The 25,608-nt window shown below is 39.9% G+C and overlaps 2 protein-coding genes across 2 annotated transcripts; one reads left to right on the top strand and one right to left on the bottom strand.

Annotated features, from left to right (window-relative positions):
* Positions 1–2,076: 2,076 nt before the first annotated feature.
* On the top strand, positions 2,077–10,497 carry cbx1a (chromobox homolog 1a (HP1 beta homolog Drosophila)). Its single transcript, XM_085270250.1, has 5 exons — positions 2,077–2,335; positions 4,378–4,612; positions 4,964–5,135; positions 6,885–6,979; positions 7,752–10,497. The coding sequence occupies exons 3-5, from the start codon at positions 5,025–5,027 to the stop codon at positions 7,900–7,902; spliced, it is 357 nt and encodes a 118-aa protein (XP_085126376.1). The 5' UTR covers positions 2,077–2,335; positions 4,378–4,612; positions 4,964–5,024; the 3' UTR covers positions 7,903–10,497.
* A 69-nt stretch (positions 10,498–10,566) lies between these two features.
* Positions 10,567–24,668, bottom strand: nfe2l1a (nfe2 like bZIP transcription factor 1a). The gene is made up of 8 exons (XM_085270249.1): positions 24,601–24,668; positions 22,547–22,916; positions 21,848–22,030; positions 17,459–17,521; positions 17,223–17,360; positions 16,958–17,102; positions 15,926–16,558; positions 10,567–15,777 (listed from the first exon to the last, which is right to left on the bottom strand). The coding sequence occupies exons 2-8, from the start codon at positions 22,820–22,822 to the stop codon at positions 14,834–14,836; spliced, it is 2,382 nt and encodes a 793-aa protein (XP_085126375.1). The 5' UTR covers positions 22,823–22,916; positions 24,601–24,668; the 3' UTR covers positions 10,567–14,833.
* Between the last annotated feature and the right edge of the window lie 940 nt (positions 24,669–25,608).

Below are 25,608 nucleotides of genomic sequence, written 5' to 3'. Positions count from 1 at the left end.
CGCTCTGCAAACATGCTAACAGCACATTTGAGTTACTCACCCGCTCCCTTCCTGTGCTGAATCGTAGCCAGTGTTGGGGAGTAACGGAATACATGTACCGGCGTTACGTATTTAAAATACAAAATATGAGTAACTGTATTCTGTTACAGTTATCGTTTAAAAAGGTGATATTCAGAATACATTTACTTGTCGAATTAAAAAAGGATTACATGGCGGTCTTTTCCTGCTTCATATGTTAGGCTATGCCCTCTTTATTTTTGGTAATTCCACGCCAGTGGAAACCCAAACAAAACATGCAATAACAGGCTCTAATGCCTGGGTCTCAATCTTGCGGCCCAAGTCACCCCTACTTGTGGCCTGCATAAATGATGTGAAGAAATATTTTTTTTAATTATTATTAAAAAAATTATTTTAATGTGAAGGCAATAGGCAGAGTGTTGGCCCTAAGGAATGTAGCCTCATGGGCAGTGTAGTTTGTGGGGAGAATGGACTGCCATACCCGTTTATGTGTCTGTGAGAGTGAGGGAGGGAGAAAAAGGAGAGCCAAACAGTACGAGTTGTCACCAACCAGAAACGGGAGATGGAATCATGTAGATATAATAATAACCAGTGCAGCCAAAAAGAGTGCCTGACGAGCCCATTTGTAAGTAAGCTATTGAGACTCGACTGTACGCTGTGTTCGTGTTTTCCTCCGAAACAATAAGTTCAGTTGGAGCAGCCTTTCAATGCCTCTCTCTGTCTCTCGTTAGCAAAGTTGACCAAGACAACAAAGTAAAGCTATTTTTCGGCTACAAGCCCGACACGAACCCGGCGTATTAGCCAGAGGTCCCTTTACTACGTTTTGGAGCCGCGGACCTGTTTTATATACGCGCGCAATAGTTTTCTATATGAGATGACTGCAAAAAGTTCAATCTTTACCTAATGTCCATCCTATTGTTACTCATTTTATATTAAGATTTAAAAATCTTGTTGATATTTGTATGGCGAGTAACCTTCAATAATAGTAATAAATCACACAGCAATAGTACATCCATGTACTTGTAAAAAGCATGATAACATATTAAGTAATAAAAAGTATTCAGAATATGTTACTCTCATTGAGTAACGTAACAGAATAATTTACAAAATACATTTTGGGGCATGTAATCTGTAGTGGAATACATTTCAAAAGTAACCTTCCCAACACTGATCGTAGCATTAGCATAAGCAAATCACTCACTCACTCCCCCCCTCACAGCTTCTTCTTCTTCTTGGTTGGCAACCAATGTTAAGGAGCATTACCGCCCCCCTGGCACACAGCTCAGTGGACATTTAGATGAGAAAATATATATTTGACACATTTAAGGAAAATACTAATAAAATTAAATAAAGATAAATGAAATAAATGTTCCCTTTAGAAATTTTTTTTTGCTCTTTTATGCTCTATAAAAATAGTTGTTTTTTCTTTTTCAATCACTCATCTTAGCAGTAGGATTTACATGAAAAGAGAAATAAATTAAGTTTGAGGGAAAATGTAAATTTTTTGCACTCTCTGGTCAACTGACTCAGTAACTCAAATGACTCAAAAAAACGATTCACTTTGGTGAGTGACTCATTCAAAGTCAGTAAAAATTTACCATCACTAATATATATACAGAGATGTGAAGAAGATAGATAGATAGATAGATAGATAGATAGATAGATAGATAGATAGATAGATACTTCACATCTCTGTAATAAATAACTTTACTGTGTCACCGATTACTCTGCAAAGGAAAGTTAGTCAACATCCAACGACACGTGTTATAAACGGGGAAGCTATCCATAGAAGCCAAAACATTTTTGTATGCTCTGCAAAGTCCAAGGGCATTGGCTCATTTTCGAAGCCTGTCTGAAGCGGATATGAGAGGAAATGCAGGTTTTAGCGTCACCACATTACATTCATTTTTATCTCCTTTGGGTTGCTTGGGTTGGTTATCGATAGTTTAGGCTGCATCAAAATGTTACTTAATCCACTGTGGTACTGTTCTGAACAAACGGTTTAAAAGAAGGCCAAGCTCTTATTTCAACTCCCATGCCTTGCTTGTAACGTTACCTACTGACGTAACATCCGGTGGTGCTGTTGGCGGGCAGAAGGTGGTCGTGCGGATTGTTAGCATCGAGGCAGAGGCTATTGTGTGACTCATTAAGAAAGCACGTTGCAAATATTGTTCTCGAGCACGCTGCAAAGCCAGCTCATATTCTTGTGTTGCCACTGCCGTGCATCCAGTTTCTTTACTCGTCTGTTGGATACGGCTAAATCTCCCTCGGGCCTGCCATTAAGCCATACAACCGCCGCGAAGCTTTCTTTTCAAAGGTAAGGCTCGTGTTCGTTAGCATTTTGAGGCAAAACGTGCCCGCGATCTGCCTCCTGCCCTTCGCTTGCAGGAGGCAGATCGTCTGGCTAGTCTCCGTGCTCATGTTGTGAACTTTACATTTCTGGCGAGTTCAGTTCAAGTAAACCCAACTAGTCTGGAAATTATATTAGCATTCGTCCATTCTTAAGCTAGTGCTGCGCAAGGAGCTCACGTCATGTGCATGCATAAGGGACAAACTGCGAGCCACACTCGTTGTCTTTGGCACTTGAAAATAGATTGGAAACACTGGTATTGTTGTATGTGTGATTACAAATTCATCATTGAATTTGTGTGTACAGGTTGTCGCAGTTTGCGTTTGCAGGTGGTGGCATGCTGCAAACTGCATTCATGGTGATACAGGCAACATGGAGGCGGGCGCTTTTCTTCGCTACCAAACCACCAGACTCGAGAAATTTAAACGGCGTATCATTTAGGATTTCGCGCTAGAAATTTGCTGCCGACTGAGGCTCATCTCATATCATTAGTCTTTTAAAGAGTGAATAGGAAAAACGTATTAGTTGACACGTATGTAGGCAGTGTGGTCATCGGCGTTTTACCGCCTCGGTGCATTCATCTTTGATGCTCGAAATCGCAGGGAAAGTTTAGCCTGCAGTATAGGCGAACAACCATTTGTTGCTTCAGCTGGAACCCCTGCATTCCATTAAACAGTGATTTGGTCAAGCCATTAAGCCATCAGCACCGTCCTCTCTTCCTGGCTAGTATTTACTGTATTATCCTATTTAGTATTCTCCTATTTGCCTATGTTGATTCCACAAAATTGGCCAACTAACACTCTCCAAACTTTATACCGTTTTCATAATTTGCATAATTCTTACGATCCCCCACTTTCTGTGTGCACATTGTGGAAGCAAGAATACTGGCAAAGTTCTGAGAACCCAGTTTTTAGTTTTATTTTGTTTTGGGAGTTTTTGTTTGTTTGTTTTTGCTCCAATGCATGCATTAAGAGCAGAACAATCCTTAAATGATCATGAACTAGGGTTAGGGAAGCTATACTTTAAACAGAAACATGTCAATGCACAAACAGGGCTAAGTAACATTTGAAAAGCTGGATGGAAACCTGCAGATGCAGTTAGTAGTGTTCCAGCTTATGGTACTGTCTAAGAATGCTGTCAATGTAGAAAAAACAGACTGAGTGATTGTCTGCAGTTTGGAAATGGACCAGTTCCGAAAAGTCCTGTAGCTGGTCATGTTTTAATGACCTGGGTGCTTGGAGGAATTTGTTTCTTGAGGGGGCTGGGATGAGAAGAAAAGAGAGGGGATCACATTCCTAACAAAGACTGTTTTCACCATTTGAGTTCACCTGTGACGCAAACTGGCTGAAAGAGACCTTGACTTTTTTTTTTTTTTTTTTTTTTTTTTCTTCCTTTACCGACAGTAAGGTTTAAATGAGAATGATCTAAATGTATTTTAGATAAGACATTTAGATGCAGGTAACCCCAACCTTTTAAACAGTACATTTGAATAATGAATGAAACTAGCACCACTGACCAGCAATGGGTCATATGTTTAATTTTTATGATTGTTAATGTGTAACTTGTTTAAGGTTGGAGAAACCTGCAGAATCAACTTCTTGGGATTTCCTTGCCTGGATGATTGAGCATGCATCAAGACAGTATGCAACATATAAGTGTAATCTATTGACCTGTAGAACGAGTTGTGGGGAAAAATAATTTGGTAGTGTAGAAGCATCATGCATTTTAACTGAGAATCATCTGCATGAACATTTGTTTTACCTGGAGACGGCCCTCTCACGCAAATTCTAGATGTTCAGTTTCTGCTAAACACATAGACCCACTTTTGTCATCTACAGGCTGACCAATTGCTGCTGATCAGATATGCGCTGTCAACATTTCATAGTTTTTGATCAAGGAGATAATGCAGACCACAAAGTAATATTTTGATGTCTTTTAATTGCAATGATACTTTTAACTTTCTAACCAGTTCATTATAACCTGTGCACTTTTCCTCCTGGGACCTTCAGAGGTTATCTTATCAGACGTCAAGCTGGCGACCCAAGCAGGAAAGAAGCCCAAGAAGGCAGAGGAGGAGGAGCAGCCTGCAGCAGCTCCACCACCAGCTGCAGGAGCAACAGCAGCCCCTGTAGCAGGAGCAGCTGAGGAGGAGGAAGAAGAGGAGTATGTGGTGGAAAAGGTTTTGGACCGCCGAGTGGTGAAGGGCAAAGTGGAGTTTCTGCTCAAATGGAAGGGCTTCTCAGAGTGAGTGCAAATGTATCTTTCATATTTTAGTTAGATTCTTTATTCTGACACATCTTTATCAAATGTAGTGACTAGTTTTGTTTAACTGTGTTCAATTGAAAAGTGAACTTTACAAAACTTTAACTTTTTAAAATTAAATGTCTGAGGTTTTGTTTTTTTAGCTTAACCAAATTTCAGCTTTTTTTGTAGCTTTTATATTTGTCATGGTGACGTGCTCATTGAACAAGGCAATGGACTGAAAAATGTAAAAGAACTAGGGAATACAATTAGGAATTTTAGATTAAAGATTGATTTAATTTGAGCTAGAATATCTGCAAATCACATCTTTCCATCTGCACTCATGTTATCTAGTGAGGACAATACATGGGAGCCAGAAGAAAACTTGGACTGCCCCGACCTTATTGCTGAGTACATGCAGAAACACAAAGAGAAGGAAGAGAAAAAGAAGGAGAGCAAACGGAAAGCAGCCAGTGAAACCTCGGGAGATGGAGAAGAGCGAGGAAGCAAAAGAAAGAAGGAGGAGGTGAGAACCTCAGTAAAGAATCTGAGCAGTCAAGCTCCCCCCGCAAAAGTTGTTTGTGTTGTAAATCTCCCCACAGTTGCTTTAACCCTCCTGTTATGTCTGGGTCAAACTGACCCATTTTTAAAATCTTTAAAAAAATAGTTAAAAGGGTTTTTTGAGTATGGAACTTCTTGTACTTGGCTTAATGAGGGTAATCAACAAATAAAATAAAAATGGTTCATTTACGTATGTGCACCCCGAAGGCCCATTAGGCCCTAATGTCACAGTGGATGAAAGACTAGTGGCATTTCGAGCTCGCTGCCCATTCAGGCAATATATTCCTACCAAACCAGCCAAATATGGCATAAAAATCTGGGCAGCATGTGATGCAAACACTAGCTATGCATTGAACATGCATGCTGAAAAGCTGGGTGGAGGAGTCCCAGAGAAGAATCGGGGCACAAGGTCTCAGGGAGCACAGCATAACATGTGACAGTTTTTTCACAAGCTACAACTTGGGTCAGGAGCTTCTAAAGAGAAAGACTACAGTGCCACCTAAGGGGGGGTGGACAACTTGGACAAAGTCACAGTGTCCTACAGGACCAAGCGAATGACTGCACGCTGGCCACTGGTCATCTTTTACAACATGATTGATTGTCCGCCTATGACGCATTTGTCCTTTGGACGGAGATCTTTCCTGAGTGGTACATGTCAAAGCTGTACAAGAGGCGCATCTTTCTTGAGGAGCTGGGGAAGGCACTTGTGGTACCGCATATACAATGGAGGCAGCACATGCCAAGGACCCCACCTGCTGCAGCTACAGTGAGGGAGAGGGCTTCACCCATTACACCAGTGCTTGAGGTAAGTGTGTGTCTCTGTGAGAGTATGTTGTGTGTGTCTTGAGATCAGCAAAAAACATAGTAATCATCATCCTCTTCTTTCTAGATTGCTGCTGGTGGGAAGAAGCAGAGATGCCAGTTCTGCAAGCCATCTGATGATGTCAAGACAAGCATGACCTCTGTAAAAAGTGCAAAATTCATTTGCACAAAACATTCAGTGATGACATGTCCCTCATGTGCTGTGTAGACACATGCACCTGTTTCAGTTCCACCTATTAATTTTTGTGTATTTCTAGTTCTAAACATTGCATAGTGTTGCTGTCACAACATTGATGGTCTGTCACTAGTGTACTGTGGCGACTCAGACACACACACTGTCTTCATATTGCTAATCTCGTATTTTGATCCTTTCTGGATCTAAAACAGTGCTTAAATAAAGTTTACTTTCACTACAAATCCTTTTGAGTCATTAGTTTTGATTTTAAGTCAGCGGGTCAATTTAACCCAGAAGACATGTCACATGTTACTTTTTCTGCATCACTGCATAAAAAAGAGAAAAATAGAAATTGTAAAATAACTTTAAAATAATCAATTTCATGTAAAACTATTGATATATGTTGATCTTTCCAACATACATTAAGTTTTAAAATGTTTTTTATGAAAAACGAGTGAATTATCCTAATTGAACCGTGATCTGTGAGGGGTATACACCATTACACCAAATATTGATTGAAATGGTTAGTAATGGAGTTTATAATGAGATATAATCAATGTTTATTGGGAATTTTTTGTTTTCTGAGACTTTTGGATAAGTAAACATGCCCCAAACATCATTGGTAATCCTGAGAAACAGTTGCTTTAATGTCTATGGAGTGATGTCCCCTGCCTGCTTGTTTTCCTTACCTTTTGTCAAATGCCTTCCTGTGTCTAGGGTGAGAAAGCCAGAGGTTTTGGCAGAGGACTGCAGCCTGAGAGGATTATTGGAGCGACAGACTCGAGTGGAGAGCTGATGTTCCTTATGAAGTGGTAAGTTTTCATTGTCACAAACGTATCATAATGAATCCGTTATTTCTCCGCTCTGTCATTTGGAAGTTAGAAGTTATCCAAATTCAGCGAAAGGTCTTATAAATTCATAGATGCAAGTTATTTTTTCCTCTCACTCTGGATTCCAGAGTTTTATTGTACTGTGTAACTGAGCACTTTATTAGGGAAACTGTGAGTTTTAATCAATTTAACTCAAAGAGCTTTTGGTAAAGCTCTTTTATGGGTTTTTTGTTACTCAAGGTTATTCATTTTACATTTTTGTTAATGATTAGAAAAGTGATTATTTGTTTGGAAATTCCAGGAAGTACAAATAAGCCTGCAGACTGAGAGGGAAGTGTTGTGAGGTCTAAGATATATTGGGTCCTGATCATTCAGGGCTGTTGAATGATTTTAGATTAAGAGAAGGATTTTAAGTGACAATATCCCATCTAGGTTATCTGTGTCTGGTTGGACTGGGTTGTTCCTGAGATTTTACAGCCAAATAAAATCATTTTGTTTTGCATGGATATGGACATTTACAAGAAAAGATCTGGCATTTTTGTCAATATTTAAGAAGTGTCTGTAGTGTAACCACATCTACAGAATAATATACAATGTATTTTCAGCACAGCATGCATGTACGCACCAGCTGTCAGAATATAGCTGAACAGGTGGGCCTATTAAAAAGGCCAGTGAGTCCATTGGCTATGGCTTCAAAATAAGAAGTTTGGTTCTTGACATTAATGAGATTTCTCTCTTCAATAAAACTCAACAGGAAAAACTCAGATGAGGCTGACCTTGTCCCAGCTAAGGAAGCAAACGTCAAATGTCCACAAGTGGTCATCTCTTTCTATGAGGAACGCCTCACATGGCACTCCTACCCCACAGAAGAAGAGGAGAAGAAAGAGGAAGACAAAAAAGACTAGATTTTTTGGGGGGTGCAAAGAAAAAAGGGAGGTGCAGGGCAGGAAATCAACTGTGCCCTGGTGAGGTGTCATCCAGGTTGGTCAGCTCTAGCAGCAACTTTGGCAGCAAAAGCAATGAAAAATATCTGCCAATGTGGCTGACAGAGGGGGAATAAGAATTGTTTTCCTGCCCTGCAAGGAATTCTCAAAAGATGGTCCCACCTGTATCTTGGCCGAAAAATTTTTAATTATTTATTTTTACCATCTTTTTTTTAAACAAGTATGCTGATACTTAACTTCCTCCCTTAACCCCCACTATGTTTACCAATATTCAACTGAAAACAGTGGAAATTATGAAATTTTCTCCTACACTTAGTGAAAAGTGGCAGCCAGCTGTCAGCTTACCTCTTTGCCTTGAAGCAAGCTCAAAATTTGGCTGTGATTTGTAAGTTTTTTCTCCTCCAGTCACTGTTCCTTATTTCAGATATCTGTTTGAAGAGGGGGGAGGAGGGGAAAAAGAAGAGGGGGGGAGGTTGTAAAAGAAGATCACAAATTGTGACAGACAGGACAAAGTTTACTTCCTGCTTTGTCAGGATACAAAGGTGGGAAATTCTTTTGAATGGGGATGAAGTGAGGAGTGAAAGAATGGACAAACAATGTCCTTTCAGTGTCTGTTCTTTGTGCCACCCATTTTCTCATTATTGTTGATGTGGTCATTTTAATCTCATGCATCATTGACTGTTCATAGTGATAGGTTAGACTACATGAGGGGCCTTAATCATCCTACCAGCCAGCGTGGCAGCTACGGATGTCACAGTACAAGTGGACCAGGGAATTTCCACTATTCTGAGATGTGGATTTAATACCAGTCAATGTATTTTCACCAAAAAAAATGCAGTATAGTTGGACATTTTGACACTCAACTACTATGACAGTAGCTTCATGTTATAAGCTATGTGTTGGGATAAACAGGCTCTTGTTAGCCGCTAGTTTACAGACATTTCAAGTGGTAAAGGTTGTGTTAAATGTGAAGAGTGGAGTATGTTACCTGCTGTTAGTCGCTGGTTTTGAGTCCCAAACTGCAGCCAGTATTACCATGTTATACTTGGTTGTTTGGTTACCTAGTACTGTCTGGTGTGGTTATTATTTTAAACGAGCTGCTTGTGAACATTGTATGCAGTGTTTCCTGAAAGTTACTCTCTCCACTCTGTCTGTACTCAAAACTATTTTAGTGATACTAAAGCCCCTTTCAGATACATTCTGTCAAAGTTGTTACATTGTTACTAAAACATGGGTCACTGATACATACAGTTTCCAAGAGCCTTGTGTCTTGTATGCTAAGACTTCATGTTTTTTGACAATGTGCATAGACTTGAAGTGCTGCCAGGGTTGGAACATGTAACCTCTGCTGCGCACACTTGGTGAGTCGGATCTTTCTTCTGAATTTGTAAAAGGCGAAAGAGACTGAGACATGGGGGGACATTTTGGTCCCATCTATTCATGTGATCTTCAGACCTGTGCCCTGTTAGTCTCAGTCTGGTAATAGATAGGATTTTTTTTTTTTTTTTTCAGGAAAAAAGTGCATGTCTGGAAGGGGCCTAAGTTGAAAAAACTCACATCTTGAGCTCTCCTAAGAAGCTGTTCTGATTGGGCAAAACATTTAAGTGAACTAAGTCCACTGAAGGTCAGCTGCTTCTGTAGTCTTGGAAAGAACAGGAAAACGGCCATATGAACTGCTGAACTATAAAGGCAGCTTGTTAAGTTTGCTGCCACTTTGGCTGGTAGGTGGCGGTGTCTTCTGACTCGATAACAAACAAGTGGGTTTCACTGCTGTGGCAGATGGCTGAAAGTTTGTCAGATGATCTTTATTTCCACTAATTTGTTTTTATATCTTCACACACATTTACCTGTGTTTTGTAGGCTGTATTATTTGAGCTTGCACTGCCCGGGCAACACTTAACATACAGTATTCTTTCACATTCTTTGCTTGACACTTATTTTGGTGAATAAATTAGGATGTATCTTTAAAACTTTAGCATGCTGAGCAGAATCAGTTTAAAAATACTTGTCAAGTGTTCTGTGTTGAATGTAGCCCGGTTGTGTACATGTATGTATACTGTATTAAAGTTAGAACAGTAGCTGGCATATCTGGGTAAGCTGGTTCAAAACGGTTCATACTTCAGGTGGCGTTTTGCTGTGCCTGTTTTGTTTTTCGCTCCTTTTATTAGCCTTAGCCCTGACTGTCACATATGGAAGCCGTACAAGAGTACTTCATGCATACACAGACTGGGTAAAGGTTGCAACAGTTTCTTGCCTTTTAAATCAAACACAAGAGGCTAAACTAGTCTGGTTTAAGTTTTTACTGTGAAGTCCTGACACGTCCTGCATCCTGACTACTTCACCACTGACTGGAAGGAACTGAACTATCTGCACCCAGGTCTGCTACTTAGGTTTTCTCATCTTGTGTCAAACTTTTGTTGTTGTGTTTTTGTTTGTTTTTAGTGGATTAGCTTGTGTTGTCTTGTTGCATGTTCATTTTCCTTTGCTATGTTGGCATCATGGCTGATCTACTTTTAGCTGTTTTGAAAAAAATAAAAGGTTTTTGTTTTCTAATTATTTTGGGCTTTGGACTCTCAATTACTTTTTAAAGGTGCACACAAAGATGTATTACTCTGACCAGAAAAACTGCAAAAGCAGAATCTCCATACAGTTACCAACCAAGACACTTAAAATGTGTTCTTTTCTAGTAGCCACTTTTCTCAGTATTAGCAGATGCAGAATAAGAAAAGTAGTGGAGATGCTGAAATAAATATCCTGAGTTGTTAAGTGCAGATTAAGATTCTAGATTCTGTATAATCTAAGATAGGGATGTGTCTGTCTGCCATAACAAAACAAAAAGGTTTAAAAAAAAAAAAAAAGCCTTTCAGGCAGGGTGTAGGCCAAAGCAACAGCTTATCTGCACCTAGCCTTCAACGCCTAAATACAGAGTTTAACCAACCACATTTGTTGAACTACTTCTAATGGCCGAATACTCAGGGGTTGCCACAATAGATCTTCTACCTCCATCTCACCCTAGCCGTAGCATCCTATGTCGATGTAGCATCTGCATGTCCTTCAACACATATTAAATCTTCTGTGTGGTTTTCCTCTGTCTGGCAGCTTCATATTCAACATAATTTGTTGAATATATTCACTATTCCTTTTCTACATGTGTCCAAGCCACTCAACCCTCTGACATACTCAATTCTAATCCTGTCCATCCGGGTATCTAACAATGAAAACCCTAGCATCCACTCTCCAGCTCTGCTTCCTGTCTTTTTATTTTGACCGGCACCAAACGATACCTTATAGCAAGTTTCACAACTGTCTTGTAAAGCTTCTTTTTCACGCTTGTTGTTGAAATAATTGAGATGAATGACATTAGATCATCAGAATTTTATCATCTGTTTATAATGTCTTAGAGGTCACATGCATGGAACAAAGAGCAGACAGATTAAAATTATTCCAGACATGTACTTAATGCATTGTGACGAAAGGAACAATATTTCACTTTTGGGAAAAAAGATTCTTTAAAAATTAATTCCATCCATCCATCTTCTTCCGCTTCATCCGGGGCCGGTCGTGGGGGCAGCAGCCTAAGCAGAGAAGCCCAGACCACATCCTCCCCAGCTACCTCCTCTAGCTTATCCAGGCGTTCCCAGGCCAGTCGAGAGATATAATCTCTCCAGCGTGTCCTGGGTCTGCCCCAGGGCCTCCTCCCGGTGGGACGTGCCCGGAACACCTCACCCAGGAGGCATCCTTGTGAAATGCCTGAACCACCTCAGCTGGCTCCTTTCGATGTGGAGGAGCAGCGACTCTACTCTGAGCCCCTCCCGGATGGCTGAACTTCTCACCCTATCTCTAAGGGAGAGGCCAGTCACCCTTCGGAGGAAGCTCATTTCCGCTGCTTGTATCCGCGATCTCGTTCTTTCGGTCACTACCCACAGCTCTTGGCCATAGGTAAGGGTAGGGACGTAGCTCGACCAGTAAATTGAGAGCTTCGCTTTTACACTCAGCTCTCTCTTCACCACAACGGACCCGTGCAGCGTCGGCATCACTGCAACTCCAGCACCAATCCGTCTGTCGCTCTCCAGCTCCCTTCTCCCATCACTTGCAAACAAGACCCCGAGATACTCCCCACTTGGGGCAGGAACTCATCCCCGACCCGGAGTGGGCACTCCACCCTTTTCCGGCTGAGAACCATGGCCTCAGATTTGGAGGTGCTGATCCTCATTCCCGCTGCGAACCGTTCCAGTGAGAGCTGGAGGCCATCACCCGATGAAGCCAGCAGAACCACATCATCTGCGAAAAGCAGAGATGAGATTCTGAGGCCACCAAAGTGAAATTGAAAGCCCTTCGTCACCATTAATTCCACTATGCTTAAAGATACTTTTTTTTATTTAAATCAGAAAACAGTAACAGTACATGTACACCGATTAGCTTGAAGTTCAAGTGTTCTAAAAGTCACACTGTTTCTCTGATAAACAGTTTACATTCGCCCATTCACAGTGTCTGAGTCCAGCAATGTTAGATCCACAAGTTTCACTAAGGATTGCCACTGCTTACTGATGGAAAACATCAGGATATCATGTAGTATTTAGATTTTACACTGTGTTTCTAAGTTTGAATTTGGAATAAAACCTGTTCTATACCTTTGTGCTACTAATTGTTTAGGGTCAATACACATTTCTTACAAACTCTATCCTTATTGTTACATATCATTGTGAATATACTATTAATATACCGGTACTAGAACCAAAAAGGATACATCTGGCAAAGGCTATATTTTCAGCATAACCAATAAATCAGTCCACTTCCTATATATTCATTTGGCGCAATTTGTGTAAATTTAGCAGTAGCCAGCTGTCTGCCTTTTCAAATTATGACTGCTCTAACACTCAACATTTTTAAAACATGTTTACTCCCTAGCTTTTAATTGTGACTGAGCTGTTTGGCTTTTGAGTCTTGTTTTCTATTTTTCTATATTCATTTATAGTTTTGTTTTTTTTTTGTTTTTTTTAGTTTGTACAGCACTTTAGTCAACTTGTGTTGTTGTTCAAATGTGCTCATAAATAAATTGATAAACAACTGTTTATCAGCAAGAAACTTTGGTTTGAACGGTGTGGTGATCTGGAGCCTTTCTGTGTGGAGCATTTTCTCTATCATATCAAGACTATCTCTCCACTCTATTACATATTCCATATGCACGGAGTGGAGAGATAGTCTCTCACTCAGAGAACCTTAAACTCAAAACTAGAAAAATGTAGAAGGACAAGTTATAACAGCAGATGATGCCACCTCTGAGAGTGCACGGACTCTTTAGTCTGCTTGGATAAAATTCAGTAGTGATAACATGACATTGCATTGTTCTGCAGAATTTAAAAGATAGTTTCCACTAAGAGCTTTCAATGAAATGGTGTTTATTAATATTGCTAGCATAATGTCAGCCATCCTCACCATTATTGCATTATCCTTCCATTTTAAGTGTTTGATTTTGGGGCGCACTAGCTGTAATGCAAGATTGCATCCTCTCAGCAATTTTTTTTCCTTAATAGTTGCCTGACATATATAACTGTAACAGCAGGGGAAAAATACAGAATGAAACGTATACAGGTTATATATTCCAAATTCAATATTTCAGCATCAATGGCCAGAAACACAACACTGCTAGGCGCAAAGTAAAACTTTTATTTTTATTTTTTCATGTTTTTTATATTACAAAAAGTTAAGTTCCCATGTCCTTGAATACCAGCAAGCACATTGGGAATTAATAGAATACAAACAAGGCTTGTATGCAGGTTGGAAATTTCACCCTTTTTTTAAAATCAATTTCAAAAACAGGATTCTGATTATGTAGTTGTCTTACTGCATTTCTTTGACTTACAGGGATCACAGACAATGATTCTTTACATTGTGTGAAGCACTGAACGCCTGCCATGATAGTTGTATTTCCCAGTGTTTTAGACAATAGTATCAGCCAGCATGTCCATCTGGTTGCGTTAACAACTGAGCAAATCTCTGTTCATTTTCCTGGTTGTTTACATAGCAGTCCATCCGAATTGACACACATTCTGAACCAACAGTCCTGAAACATCAACAATATACAGTGCTGCTACCAGAATTTGTTCTCACATATAATTCTAAATCATGACACATGATGTTGCTAATATTTAATCTTTTTTTTGTTGGATATGTCCTATGAAATGCTACAACCTACTGATATAGCTTATTTAGCCAAAAAAAAAAAGGTATATGCAATACCACAAAGCTTCCAATGTGCCTAGATCTGAAAATATACATCTGAATATTCTACCCTATGTCTTCAAGTTTTGGGAAATTAACTATGTTGTCCTGAGGGTACTGTGTGGGTACAGTGCAGTCTAGGAACTGAATATACCCAGGTTTGAGCCCCACAAATCCAAGTCTTCCCTGTGCAGGTTTCCTGTATCACTATAAACAACTCGTGTACGCTGGCTCATAGTCAGTGTAGTGTCAACGACTTTTGGGGTCTATTAGCTGATAGCAAGGATCAGGCCTTCTATCCGTTTTCTATACACTGGTTGTTGAACACAATATTTTTAAGCATAAGAAATTCTTAGGCATTAAACTAGCATTCTAGAATGCTGGTCCCGGGTTCGCTACCCACTTAAATAAAAACTCAAATTGCCCTGAAGCTTAACACAAGCCAGAATCAAGTCTTTTTCCATTTACTGCTCAACTTCCATTTTCCCAATCCATCAATCATGCCAACAAGTAAGGACCCTTAGGGAAACATGCTTGGTTCTTTGAGGTTTTGGACACTCAGGACTATTTGTTTAAAAATGACCCTGGGTTCCTTCCTCACCAACCTACCACCTTCATTTTTGTGGTCACACTTCCTTTTAAAGAACCTCTTTACATTTTTGATATCTCTTCACTTCTTCTTGTCCCTTTGACTCTGTTTTTTACTGTTTCTTCCATTAGGTTTAAAATGAAGCATGTACTCTGTAGCATCCATGGGACTCCCTTCCTCCCTTGTCAACCTGGAAAATACTTCCTTGTATAGCCTTTCCATATGGCGTCTAATTTCCTGCAGATTCCTTAGGGTTTCCCGTTTTTCTCTTAGTAGACGTGAACGGTGCCGCCTTAAAGAGGACACATCGTCCTCCAGGCCCAACAGCACATCTTGTTTCCTCTTCCTGCAGTTCTGGGCAGCTATCTTGTTCTTACCACGACGTCGTATGTCCTTGATAAGGGTAAGTTGCTCCTCACTGAGCTGGTAATTGGACAGTAGGCTATTAAACTCCTCCACTGGCAGATTAACAATTAGCTCATTGGAGAAAGGGATCTTCAGGGTTCGTGCACGGCACTCATCCTGACTCCAAATTTTGTTCTCTGAGATGGATCTAGAAAAGGACTGTGGGTAAGGTTTGACACTATCGTGTTGTCGAGTCGATTTAGCGTGTTTGGTAGGCATCTTGCCGAGGGGGATAGAACAGGCGGAGGACGAGGGCATGTTATACGTGTGATCATGGCCAATATGCTCCAGCCAGGAAAACCCATGAAACAGACTATGATCAGAATAGTCGACAGGAACAAGCTTATTTTCATGATTCTCTCCTCCTACTGCCCCCATGTCTTCCTCTTCAAGCTCTTCCTGCTTTATCATCATTACTGCTTCCACATCTGAACCAGCTAAGTCTTCCTCAGAATCTTCATCATCATCTTTGGAGAAGGAACTTCCCGTAGCTGAGACATAAAATGAAGAGGACGTTGACGAAGAGGAACAAGAGGAGGCCTCAGAAGTACATGGAGAAGCAAGGCTGTGGCTGAAGTCCAAGGATAGACCGGAGTCTGAATCTAGCTCACCCTCACAATCTAGGAAGATTAAGATAAAAGTAAGATCAAAGTAAGTTTCACAGTTTCATTATCTGCACTTTTTTTTATTTATCATGCTCTTCAAAGAACTGTACTGAACTGTAAGTGTTACAGATTTTGTAAATAAAATAGTTATGGTATTGCCTACCTGTGGAATTGCCATGATGATGTGTTGATGGTCGACCATGATTTTCTATGACTGCAATCTTAGAGCCTAAGTGGTCATCATCACTGCCAATTTCCTGTTCTGCTAGTTCATGGTTGAAGCAGCTTTCATCTTCCAATCTGGCTGCCATCTCAGGACTGAATCCTTCCTCCAGAGCCTGGTCCAACAATCTAATTTCATCCAAAATGGCAGCATCCTCTAAAAGATCACTAAGTGGAACAGGAAGATCATCTTCATTGTCTTCATACCCCAGTAGGTGACTGGAAGGAGACCCCACAAGGTCTTGGGTCATAACATTTCCATCTAAAGGTAGGGTGGAATTGGAAGATTGAAAGTTAACATCAATGCCAGGACGATGTTCTGGTTCCATCCTACCCACATCAACTTGTGATAAAAAACTGATAATGTTATCTTCTTCCATTAGTTCCATGCTGAAGTCTTCTATAGGTTCTTCTGCAAGCAGATCTGTTTGGTCTGGAGGACTATTCAAGGGATGTCCATTAATGTTATTCATAGTGTCCCGTGTGTTTAATGCTGAGTTGTGGTCATCCAATTCTGCAGTAGGGGTTAATGGAAGCAGGACTGGCTCAGACTCAGATTGAGGCTCTAATAAACCTGGAAAGATGGTGTGGGCATGGTGGCAAAAATATACATATATTATTTACAACAGGTTGTGGGTTTGGAACAAACATTCACAGAATTGTCTGTAAACAAGAAAAGCAAATTATGCCATATATTTAGAAAATGTCCGGATCTTATATAGTTTCTCTAGAGTTTTCTTAAGGGTTTTCCAAAGTTATTAGAACTTACAAATTCCTATCTGTAATCTTGACTATGAAAGTGATCAGTGTTTTGTATTATTTTTAAAAACCCAGACAAAATTTTGTTAAGTTGGGCTCAGTGTCCTAATTATTTTTTCTAAGCATCTACTGAAAAAGGTCCCAAGATATTTTTAAAAGCTGTGGAAACATAGACATAACATAAACAGCTATGGTTTATTATGAAATTAATTACCATGTTGCAAATGAGTCTCCTGATCAGCTTCTGTAACAGGATTGTCACAGCAGTTAGACATTGTTCCAGACACATTTCCTCGAAAGGTTCCAGATGGTCCTGAACTTAGATTGTGGTCTGATGATGCCATGTCCATGTCTGTGTTCTGGAGGGCAGAAATGAGAATTGTATCTAAATTTACTGTATCTTAATTTTTTAATTTTATCCCATAATTTTATCTCACTCTATTTAGTAAATATATTTTCATTTTTTTTCTCCTAGTCACCTCAGGTTCCATGATATTTAGCAAATCCTGCCAATGGAGCTCAGAATCCATGGAGGGATTATCAGTGGGGAACAGTAGAGAGTCTCTGTCTGAGGGCTGCCTCTCCAGGTCCCCCATTCCACCAACAACATCATTTAGCTGAGGTCAAAGCAACCAAAAGAAATTCTGAGCACTGTTAAACGTAAGGAAAGGATTAAAAACAAATGAGAAGAGAACAGACTATGGTGGCAACCTACCCATTGTTCCTCTGTGGAGGGGAAGGTCTCCTCCAATAACCTGAAACACTCCTGGAGGGAAGTCTAAAAAAAAAAAAAAAAAAAAGTGAGTTTAACCTATCGTTAATCTTTGCTGGATGACTAAGAAATCAGATACATCTTTATCTATAAATCTCTTCTTGGGCTGATTCCTGCTTATTTATGTGTTTATATGCGTAAAAACCACAACCAATACAGCCTTCATTTTCACAATATCATACAATTGATTGTCCCAAAAATCAGAGCAGAATTGGGGAAAAAGGCTTTTAAATATGCTGCCCCTGCTTCCTGGAATAATCTGCAGAAGGAACTGAAATTATCAGAACTGGTTACCTTGGGGGAGTTTAAGTCCATCTTGAAGAACGAGAGAATAACTCTTTTACTCAATGTGATTGTTTTTAATATCGCTCTTAATTTGATCTGTTATTGTATATTTTTCACATGTTCGTACAGGATATTGTATTTGTTTTAATGTTATATACATATGTAGTACATGTATTTTGACATTTGTTACCATGATGCCAGGTCTCTCTTGGAAATGAGATTTTTAATCTCAATGAGATTTTACCTGGATAAATAAAGGACTAATAAAAAATAACCACATGGGTGCTTATTTTAGCTGACCTTCAGGGGTGGTCTGGATAGTGGTGTCTGTAGTTTATTAATCATGGTTAGCAAGAGATTGTGCACTTTCTGGATTGGTTACAAGATGCCCCACACCTGGATCCAGGAAAGCCTAGAACTGTACATCAGGACCTTCAGTTGTTTCATCAGGAACTCATGTGGCGAACCAACTTCAAGTCACTATCATGTGAGATCTACCAAGGAGATGCTCTGCATAGGCCTCAACCCCCTCAGTGAGATAAAGACTGGCTATGGATAATGACTGCAGAATGGAGAAATTGTCAGCAGCCTCCTCTACATGGATGACATCAATCTGTATGCCAAGATCAAACAAGACATTGATTCACTGACATACAGCCGTGACATTGGAATATCGTTCAGATGGTAACGAGGAGAGGAAAGGCTGAGGGGATATATATATAAAACAAGATTTATTTTCACAGTCAAACCAGCAGTTTAGCAAACAATGTACATTAAACCAGGGGTGGGGAACTCCAGGCCTCAAGGGCCAGAAGTCTTGCAGGTTTTAGATGTCACCCGGGGTCAACACACCTGAATCAAATGATTAGTTCATCACCAGTCCTCTGGAGAACTTCAAGACATGTTGAGGAGGTAATTTAGCCATTTAAATCCGCAGTGCTGGATCAAGGACACATCTCAAACTTGCAGGACATCGGCCCTTGAAGCCTGAAGTTCCGCATCCCTGCATTAAACGAATATTTATCTCCCTGGTTGCCCACTTAAATTCATTTCCAAAGATGGTAAACATTTTGTAAGAATTTACCACAAAAGTCAAACAGTAACATTTAATAAAAGATACATTATTTAATTACAATTACAAATCCAGCAACTACTGCTCACCAAAGGTTTCACACGTGTGCCAGTTATACTGGGTAATTTCCATACTGAAATCTGTCAGATGCATTTTCTGTTTTACCAGGCAACAAACAGACAGACTGGCTCAAAATATCTTCGACCTTCCTGACCTGGTTGGGGACTTTCGAGACAAACACAAGACCCCCAGCAGCTGGTCAGCTGAGACAAATATGTGGCTTTCAACATACAGAATATAAATCAAAGCTAGATTGCTGCTGCATGACAGGAGTTCAGCTTAGTGTCTCATTTTGCGCCCATATCATTCCATTCATCATAACTGCTAAATTGTTTTAGTTGTGACTATAGCAATGTAACTGATTTATTTACTTAGTTATATGATCAGTTTCATCACTGCTCGCTACTCCTATTTACTTCCTACCACAAGTGCAAGTTAAAACCTCATGCAATAATGTGCGTTTGTTTACAAGCATGACGGCTCATTGCTTGTGAATGTCTGAACTGCTGCTGTAAACAGGAGGGATTGCAAAACGGAGTAATGCCGATGTGTGTCAGTAAGCAATAAGTTAGTGATCAGGTTTCAAAACAAGCCAGACAGTCACAAGGCTGAAGGACACTAATAAGGCTTTCATTCTGTATGAGTGTGACTGTGTTTGTGTGTACGCTGGCTAGTTGATTCTGATAGCTGACATTATATTTGTTTTCATTTTGATGACGAGGGGATAGCTGTGTGTGTGTGTGTGTGTGTGTGTGTGTGTGTGTGTGTGTGTGTGTGTGTTTGTCCTGACTGGACATGCTGGCCAGCATGTGGGTTATTTTTATACTGTACATTCTGTTTGTTGGCATCGGTCACAGTGTTTTGTTTAGTCATAATTTAGTGTGTGTAACCCCGTCTATAGTGATGATTATTTAATCATACACTCATGGTGATCTTTCTATGTATTTTTCAAGAAACCCTTAACACTGTAAGCTGAGAGAGATGTGGTTGCCCTTTTACTGTTACAGTACTCAGATACTAAGACAGGTTATGTGAGTGTTTAATTCTGGTCAAAGCTTGACCAGGCATGTGAGAGCTGTTGCCATTATTAAATGGAACTAGCAGCAAGCAGTAACATGGAGTGAACTGTTCATCAGCACATTCGCTTACCTAAAATTAAAGTTAACATTTTGACACTACTACTATTATTTATGGCTCTGTTTCAATGTGGGATATTCATCCTTAGTTCACCTGCCTTGTTTCCCCAGTGGATTTGTAGATATGAACTGGAAGTAAACTATCAACATGGATTCAACAAGTCACACTGTGGAGCACCACACAGACCTATAGAGCCGCTTGTTTGTTTTTTCTTTTTTAAGATGTGACTATATTTGAACTACTAAATTATCCGTTAACGCTAGTAAGCTTAGTTAGCAAGCTTCATCCATAAATTGTAGGGGTGCAAAGCACAGACTCAGATCCCTCCATTTAGTCCTCAGTAACTGAGTCTATATCACACAACAAGTTATATTGTTTGCCATTAGCAAAAGGTACCAAAACAACAGAGACACTGGAGAAGTCCAATCAGCAGCTGCCTGGGTCTACACACCTGTCAATGAGGCCAGGCCCTAACTTCAAGCTTCAACAAATTCTCAAGGGGGAAATTCACTAGGAAAATATCGGAATAAATTAAGATTAAAATATAAATAAAACTCAAACTGTACAACTTGCAGTTATTCAGTATCTAGTACCATTAGTTGAACCAGTCGGTGTGCATTAAAAGAGTAGTGAGCAGTGTGCTTGACCCCAAAGACTCAAACAGTGTACTACAAGAAAAGAAGAAAAGCTACAGCTAACAGCAGGCTCTTGCTTTTATTCTTTCATGTGTTGCAACTGTACTGATTTTATTACTTCAGCTTCCTAGTGAGGTCATGTGCGGTGAGGTGAGGTTTCCTAGTGACTCATCAATCTCTGACTCATTCTCTCTCATGACATCAAGCTCAGTTTGGGTGACAGTCAACAAACAAAAACAGCTCTTTAGTCGACATCACTCGTTCATATAGTATATATGTAAATAATGGCCAGCGGTTTCTATTCATTCCAACATATCTACACTGATACTTCAGTGATAATATGGGTGGACCTACAGACTTGTAAAAATCTGTTGATATTTGACAAGAAGCAGCATTTTTATTTTCAGTGCAACCTAATGATTTGGTGGTCCCCTGTGGTTTGACATTTGTGGTTTTAAATCAAACTATTGAATGGATTGGACATATAAGCACGCTCACTCCGTTCTTCCTCCGCCTCAGTGCATATTGAGGTGTAAGACAGTGGTTATCGGGCATATGGTATCCTTTCACTTTCATGAACCAAAAATGGAACTTTCAGGGCCGTTTAACACAGCAGCTTGGCAGGTGTTATACACAGATGTTCTCTTGGTCTGCTCTCTTTCTTCACAAGAAAAAATTATTGACTCATCATCTCCACTCAGTTCACATCTATTTCTCCCTACTCCCAGCCCTATGAGTGCCAATATACCAATTAGAAAAGGCTTTAAACAGACAGAGCCAATTGTCAAGAAACAATTTCACAAACAGCTGTAAAAGCTGCATGTGAACAGGATTTTATCCTCTAGATAACACATTGTTATCTCAAGGATAAAGGTCAACCCTTGTAACTTAATTCTCTTTGGCCTAGTGTTAACTATTACAGCATAGACATCCCTGTATAAAGGCTGTGTGTTCTCTTATGGGACTGTTTATTGATGATTTTATCAGAGAACATGTAATAAACCTTTGCACACACTTGCACTTAACCTAGTTCAGACATAAGTCAAAATGGTTTTAGAGGAGCATGGCACATGAAGATGAAAATAAACAGAAGAAAAACCTATATTTGAATGTTGCAAATCACTCCATATAAAACTGCTGTACCTCTGTATCCTCTTTCTCCTCTTCATCCTCAAGTTCAGCTTGTGGCTCCGCAGGCAGAGCAGTCAACTCTCTCTCTATTTCAGCAGGAGTTCTTTCCAGCAAGGATGCCTGGTCTGGAGATCTTATGGGGAGGGGTTCTGGCTCCCGCTGGACCAGCCATGTCTCTAGTTCTGCATGTGGAACCTGTGGAGAAAGGTTCACAATTATATGAACTTTTCTCACAAGATCACAGGAGTCTTACCAAAAGCATTCATTTTGCTGTCCTACAATAAGCTGTATAGGATTAGAGTTAGGTGCACCGCTACTACTTTATGTAGAATTCTTTATATAGCATGCCCAAACAGAAATCTTACAATAGAAGATCAGATATGTGTAAAACACTCTGATTTGATCTGATCTTGTAGTTTCTGAAACTATGTTTGTTTAACGTGTGGGTAAAAATACACTTAAGCCTACTCCTGTGGTGACCTGGTGGATTTTAAGAGGTAAATGTTTCAGGTTTTTGTGCTAAGTCAGCGAAATCTGCTGCCCGCTGTAACTTGTTACTGAACAAACTCACATGACAGTTCTATCTATAATCATATCTAAGCATACTTTTAAACTGCTCCTTTAATCCTTAAAATTGCATGAACTTATAATTGGAATGCAAAGTATTGATGACTAAAGAGATAACGATTAAAAAGAAAAACTTTTTTTTACGTGTAGTCTGTCCAAAGAGCGCACCCAGCCCAGCAGCCTTTGTGCTGTGGAGAACCCATCTAGTTCTACATTTTTGGGGTGCAAGCCTTCCTCCAGATGATTGTGGAGGTTGTGGAACTGTGTTTGGGTGAGGGCTGAGGTTGGACCCAGGATCATGTCATGCAAAGAGGAAGGCAGGTAGGGCTCCAGTTCCACGTCCACCCTCACGCCACAGAGACTCAGCAGGATGGCCATCTGGATAAGGCCTTCTGTAAAGTATTTCTTGAGGTGCAGCATTGTTTTGGCAGATGACAGTAGTTTTAGAAAAGCAGACTATAAAGCTTGATGTTGGTCACCACCGCTGTGGTGTCTCTTCTTTTGCGTGGTTCTCCTGCAAGAAGCAAAAAGAAGCTCTTTTAGGTTCTATTCTATATCGTGGCTCAATGGGAAAGTAAAGAAGATAGGAAAATACACCAATTCTCCATTGATCAGGGCCTAATCCGAAAAAGGCAATCTGGCAAATTTTAGATGTTGTTTCTTATTTAATCATTGCAAATAAATATATTAAATATATTTTAGTCCCTTCCATATGAAAATGTGTTGTAATTTGAGTGCAAAGCCCTGCAAAACTGTGATGCCCAGACAGTTTCTGTCCCATTTACAACTTCACAAAGTCTGATTCATTTTAACAGCTGTAACAAAGTTAGAACTTTCTTACTGCTACGCTCTAACCACTAGAATTACCCTTCGATTAGCCTATAATTGATGCTAGTACTACACCCCCCACCATTATGATGTTGATATTAACTCCAGCTATCAAATTTAATCTTCCACTGTCAGTGTAGCCTGCTTTAGAGCAGTTGAGCTCTGACAGTTAGTATGAGGAGATAAGGCAGGCACAGGGCAGGGCTGGCCTGTATCACTGCTCTCAGTAACTTTGACCTACTTCTAGAAAGTCTTTGGTAACCACCTGCCTGGCACACAACGCCTGTGTTACTCACTGCAGCCACATGATGTAACTACCAATGTTTGCCTGGAAAACCCCTCTCCATGTACTCCATCCAAGAATTGAGTTTACTTTTACTTCTGTGGTGATCTGTTTAGAGAAGGTGGTGTAGAACTCCTGACTGAGACAGTCATCTGGCATTGTACTTGGTACCTGGCAAACTAATACAGCCCTGCAAACTTCTCATTGTGGGAAGTATGATTAATAAACTCAGGGTTTCCTACGGAAAAGTTGTTAGCGCCCACAACTGTGAAAAAAGTGTGAACGCAAAGGAATTCAGTACTCTCTCTTACACACAGAAGAGCAGTAGCTAACTTTGATTTGTGGTCACAAGTGAGTGGATTTTAAATGAACAGGTAAAACAATATTAAATCATAACATTTTAGCCCCTTCTCAGTTTATCAAACAATTCTGTGTAATGTAAAAAGCAATTAGCGGAAAAAGAATGAAAAGCTAGAATTGAGGAATGTTGTTGTTATCTGATCAGTCTTCTCATCTTATGATCATAACCATAAGAATCAATTAAAGCGTATTAGGCTATTACCAAGTATCAAGTAATCATAATTCAGAAAAATGTTTCTCTGCTACTGGATTAATGTGTGTCTTTACTGGTCTGGCTGGCTCTTGTATATGTCAAATGTTAAATCTTACTTTGTAAAATACGATTGCATTTTACATGTATTATATAACATTGCCTCTTGAAATTAGGCTTGGTTATAAATATGACGGGAATCTAGTAGGAGAGCCTGAGCAGCAGGTTGCACAGTGTTTTTATCCCCGATCATCCAGAACATCCTGATAACTGTGTTATCGCGGAGAAGCCGTTTATACATACACATGCATTTTATTTGTACCCTACAAAAAGAAGCATAACACAACGAGAGCCTAACAGTGTAAGCACGTTAGTAGCGTACATTATACAGCATTACCGGGATACTGCTGTGACTCCACTGGCGACTCCCAAACACACCCTCACACAGAAGTATACAGACACAAAATAATATACAAAAGCACATCAAAGTAATTAATATATCGATAATAAGTGTGGGCATAAAAGATGCTGTCTTACCAGTCAGGTTTAGTGTGTGCTCAGGGTGTTTGTTGATCTCTCCTACACTACCGCAGCTTATGTTTCAGTTCACTAGAACTGCCCTGGAGGGTGGGACCTTTTTAAAGTAGCACCCTCGTGGTGACGTGTAATAAGCCCTCCCTAGGAAAAAAAACCCCCACTGGCGTGTGTGTTAGCATTTCCCTACTTAAGCTGGGGACTTCTTTTAAAAGAAATAAACAAAATATTGCTCACCAAGTAATGCCTGCGACAACAATAATACAGGCCGTGAAGTTTCCTCTCCGTTCACGCAAAGCTGACGGCAGATTTTGAAGACGTGTTACTTCGGTCTGTCGCAAACAGTTTACTATAATTTATTAGTGAATGTGAAATATAAGAACAGGCTGCTGGTCTCGTGATTTGTGTCTTTCTCCCAGCAATCAAAATAAGAATACAGGGACTAATAAGTAATTTTACTAACATATTTCTAAATATGATATTTTGAATATCACCAGCAGAGCATATCATATGGCTACATCCCTAACACCGAAAAATTTCCACTGTGTTTGTCTAGAATTAACACTGTAAAGTTAACAAGCGCAAAGAAACAGACCTGAAACTGAGCATTCAGGTTGTGCTCACTCTCTCGAGAAGGGTCACCAGAAATGCACAAAGAAATAAGAATTACATAAGTAAGAAAATATATAGATCATAAATCTCTGTCTGTTCTAAGGTGAATCACATTGTTTTCCATCATCTTGCAGCAAACAAGGAGTTTCCCCTGACCTATACAATGTCAAAGTGCCTCATAGTAGATGCTCCCTACCTTCAGATGCTGCTCACAGGCCAAAAACACACAACTGCTACAGCGATTTCCCTGGGTGTCATGTCAGCTCTATAACCACAGCCGAGCACATTAAAGCCACAGATACAATGTAAGGACAGACCTAGGTTAAAATCTGCCTCTTTTTATAACATTTGGTGAAGTAAGATAGATTGATATAATTTCTTCTGTATTCTAACCTGCCA

Source organism: Mchenga conophoros, linkage group LG4, assembly GCF_057382185.1.
Source record: "Mchenga conophoros isolate Kocher_MC1m ecotype Shallow Benthic linkage group LG4, M_conophoros_male_GT1.1, whole genome shotgun sequence".
Classification (NCBI taxonomy): Eukaryota; Metazoa; Chordata; class Actinopteri; order Cichliformes; family Cichlidae; genus Mchenga; species Mchenga conophoros.
This window is presented reverse-complemented; position numbering and strand designations above follow the sequence as displayed.

Excerpts from the sequence above, each read along its gene's own strand:
- nfe2l1a (XM_085270249.1), bottom strand. The coding sequence starts at position 22,822 with ATGCTGCACCTCAAGAAATACTTTACAGAAGGCCTTATCCAGATGGCC. Across the intron at positions 17,522-21,847 it reads AGGAGAAAGAGGATACAGAG|ACTTCCCTCCAGGAGTGTTT; the intron begins GTACAGCAGTTT and ends TTTTTTTTTTAG. Across the intron at positions 17,103-17,222 it reads TAAATATCATGGAACCTGAG|AACACAGACATGGACATGGC; the intron begins GTGACTAGGAGA and ends TCTGCCCTCCAG.
- cbx1a (XM_085270250.1), top strand. The coding sequence starts at position 5,025 with ATGCAGAAACACAAAGAGAAGGAAGAGAAAAAGAAGGAGAGCAAACGG. Across the intron at positions 5,136-6,884 it reads GCAAAAGAAAGAAGGAGGAG|GGTGAGAAAGCCAGAGGTTT; the intron begins GTGAGAACCTCA and ends TCCTGTGTCTAG. Across the intron at positions 6,980-7,751 it reads CTGATGTTCCTTATGAAGTG|GAAAAACTCAGATGAGGCTG; the intron begins GTAAGTTTTCAT and ends AAAACTCAACAG.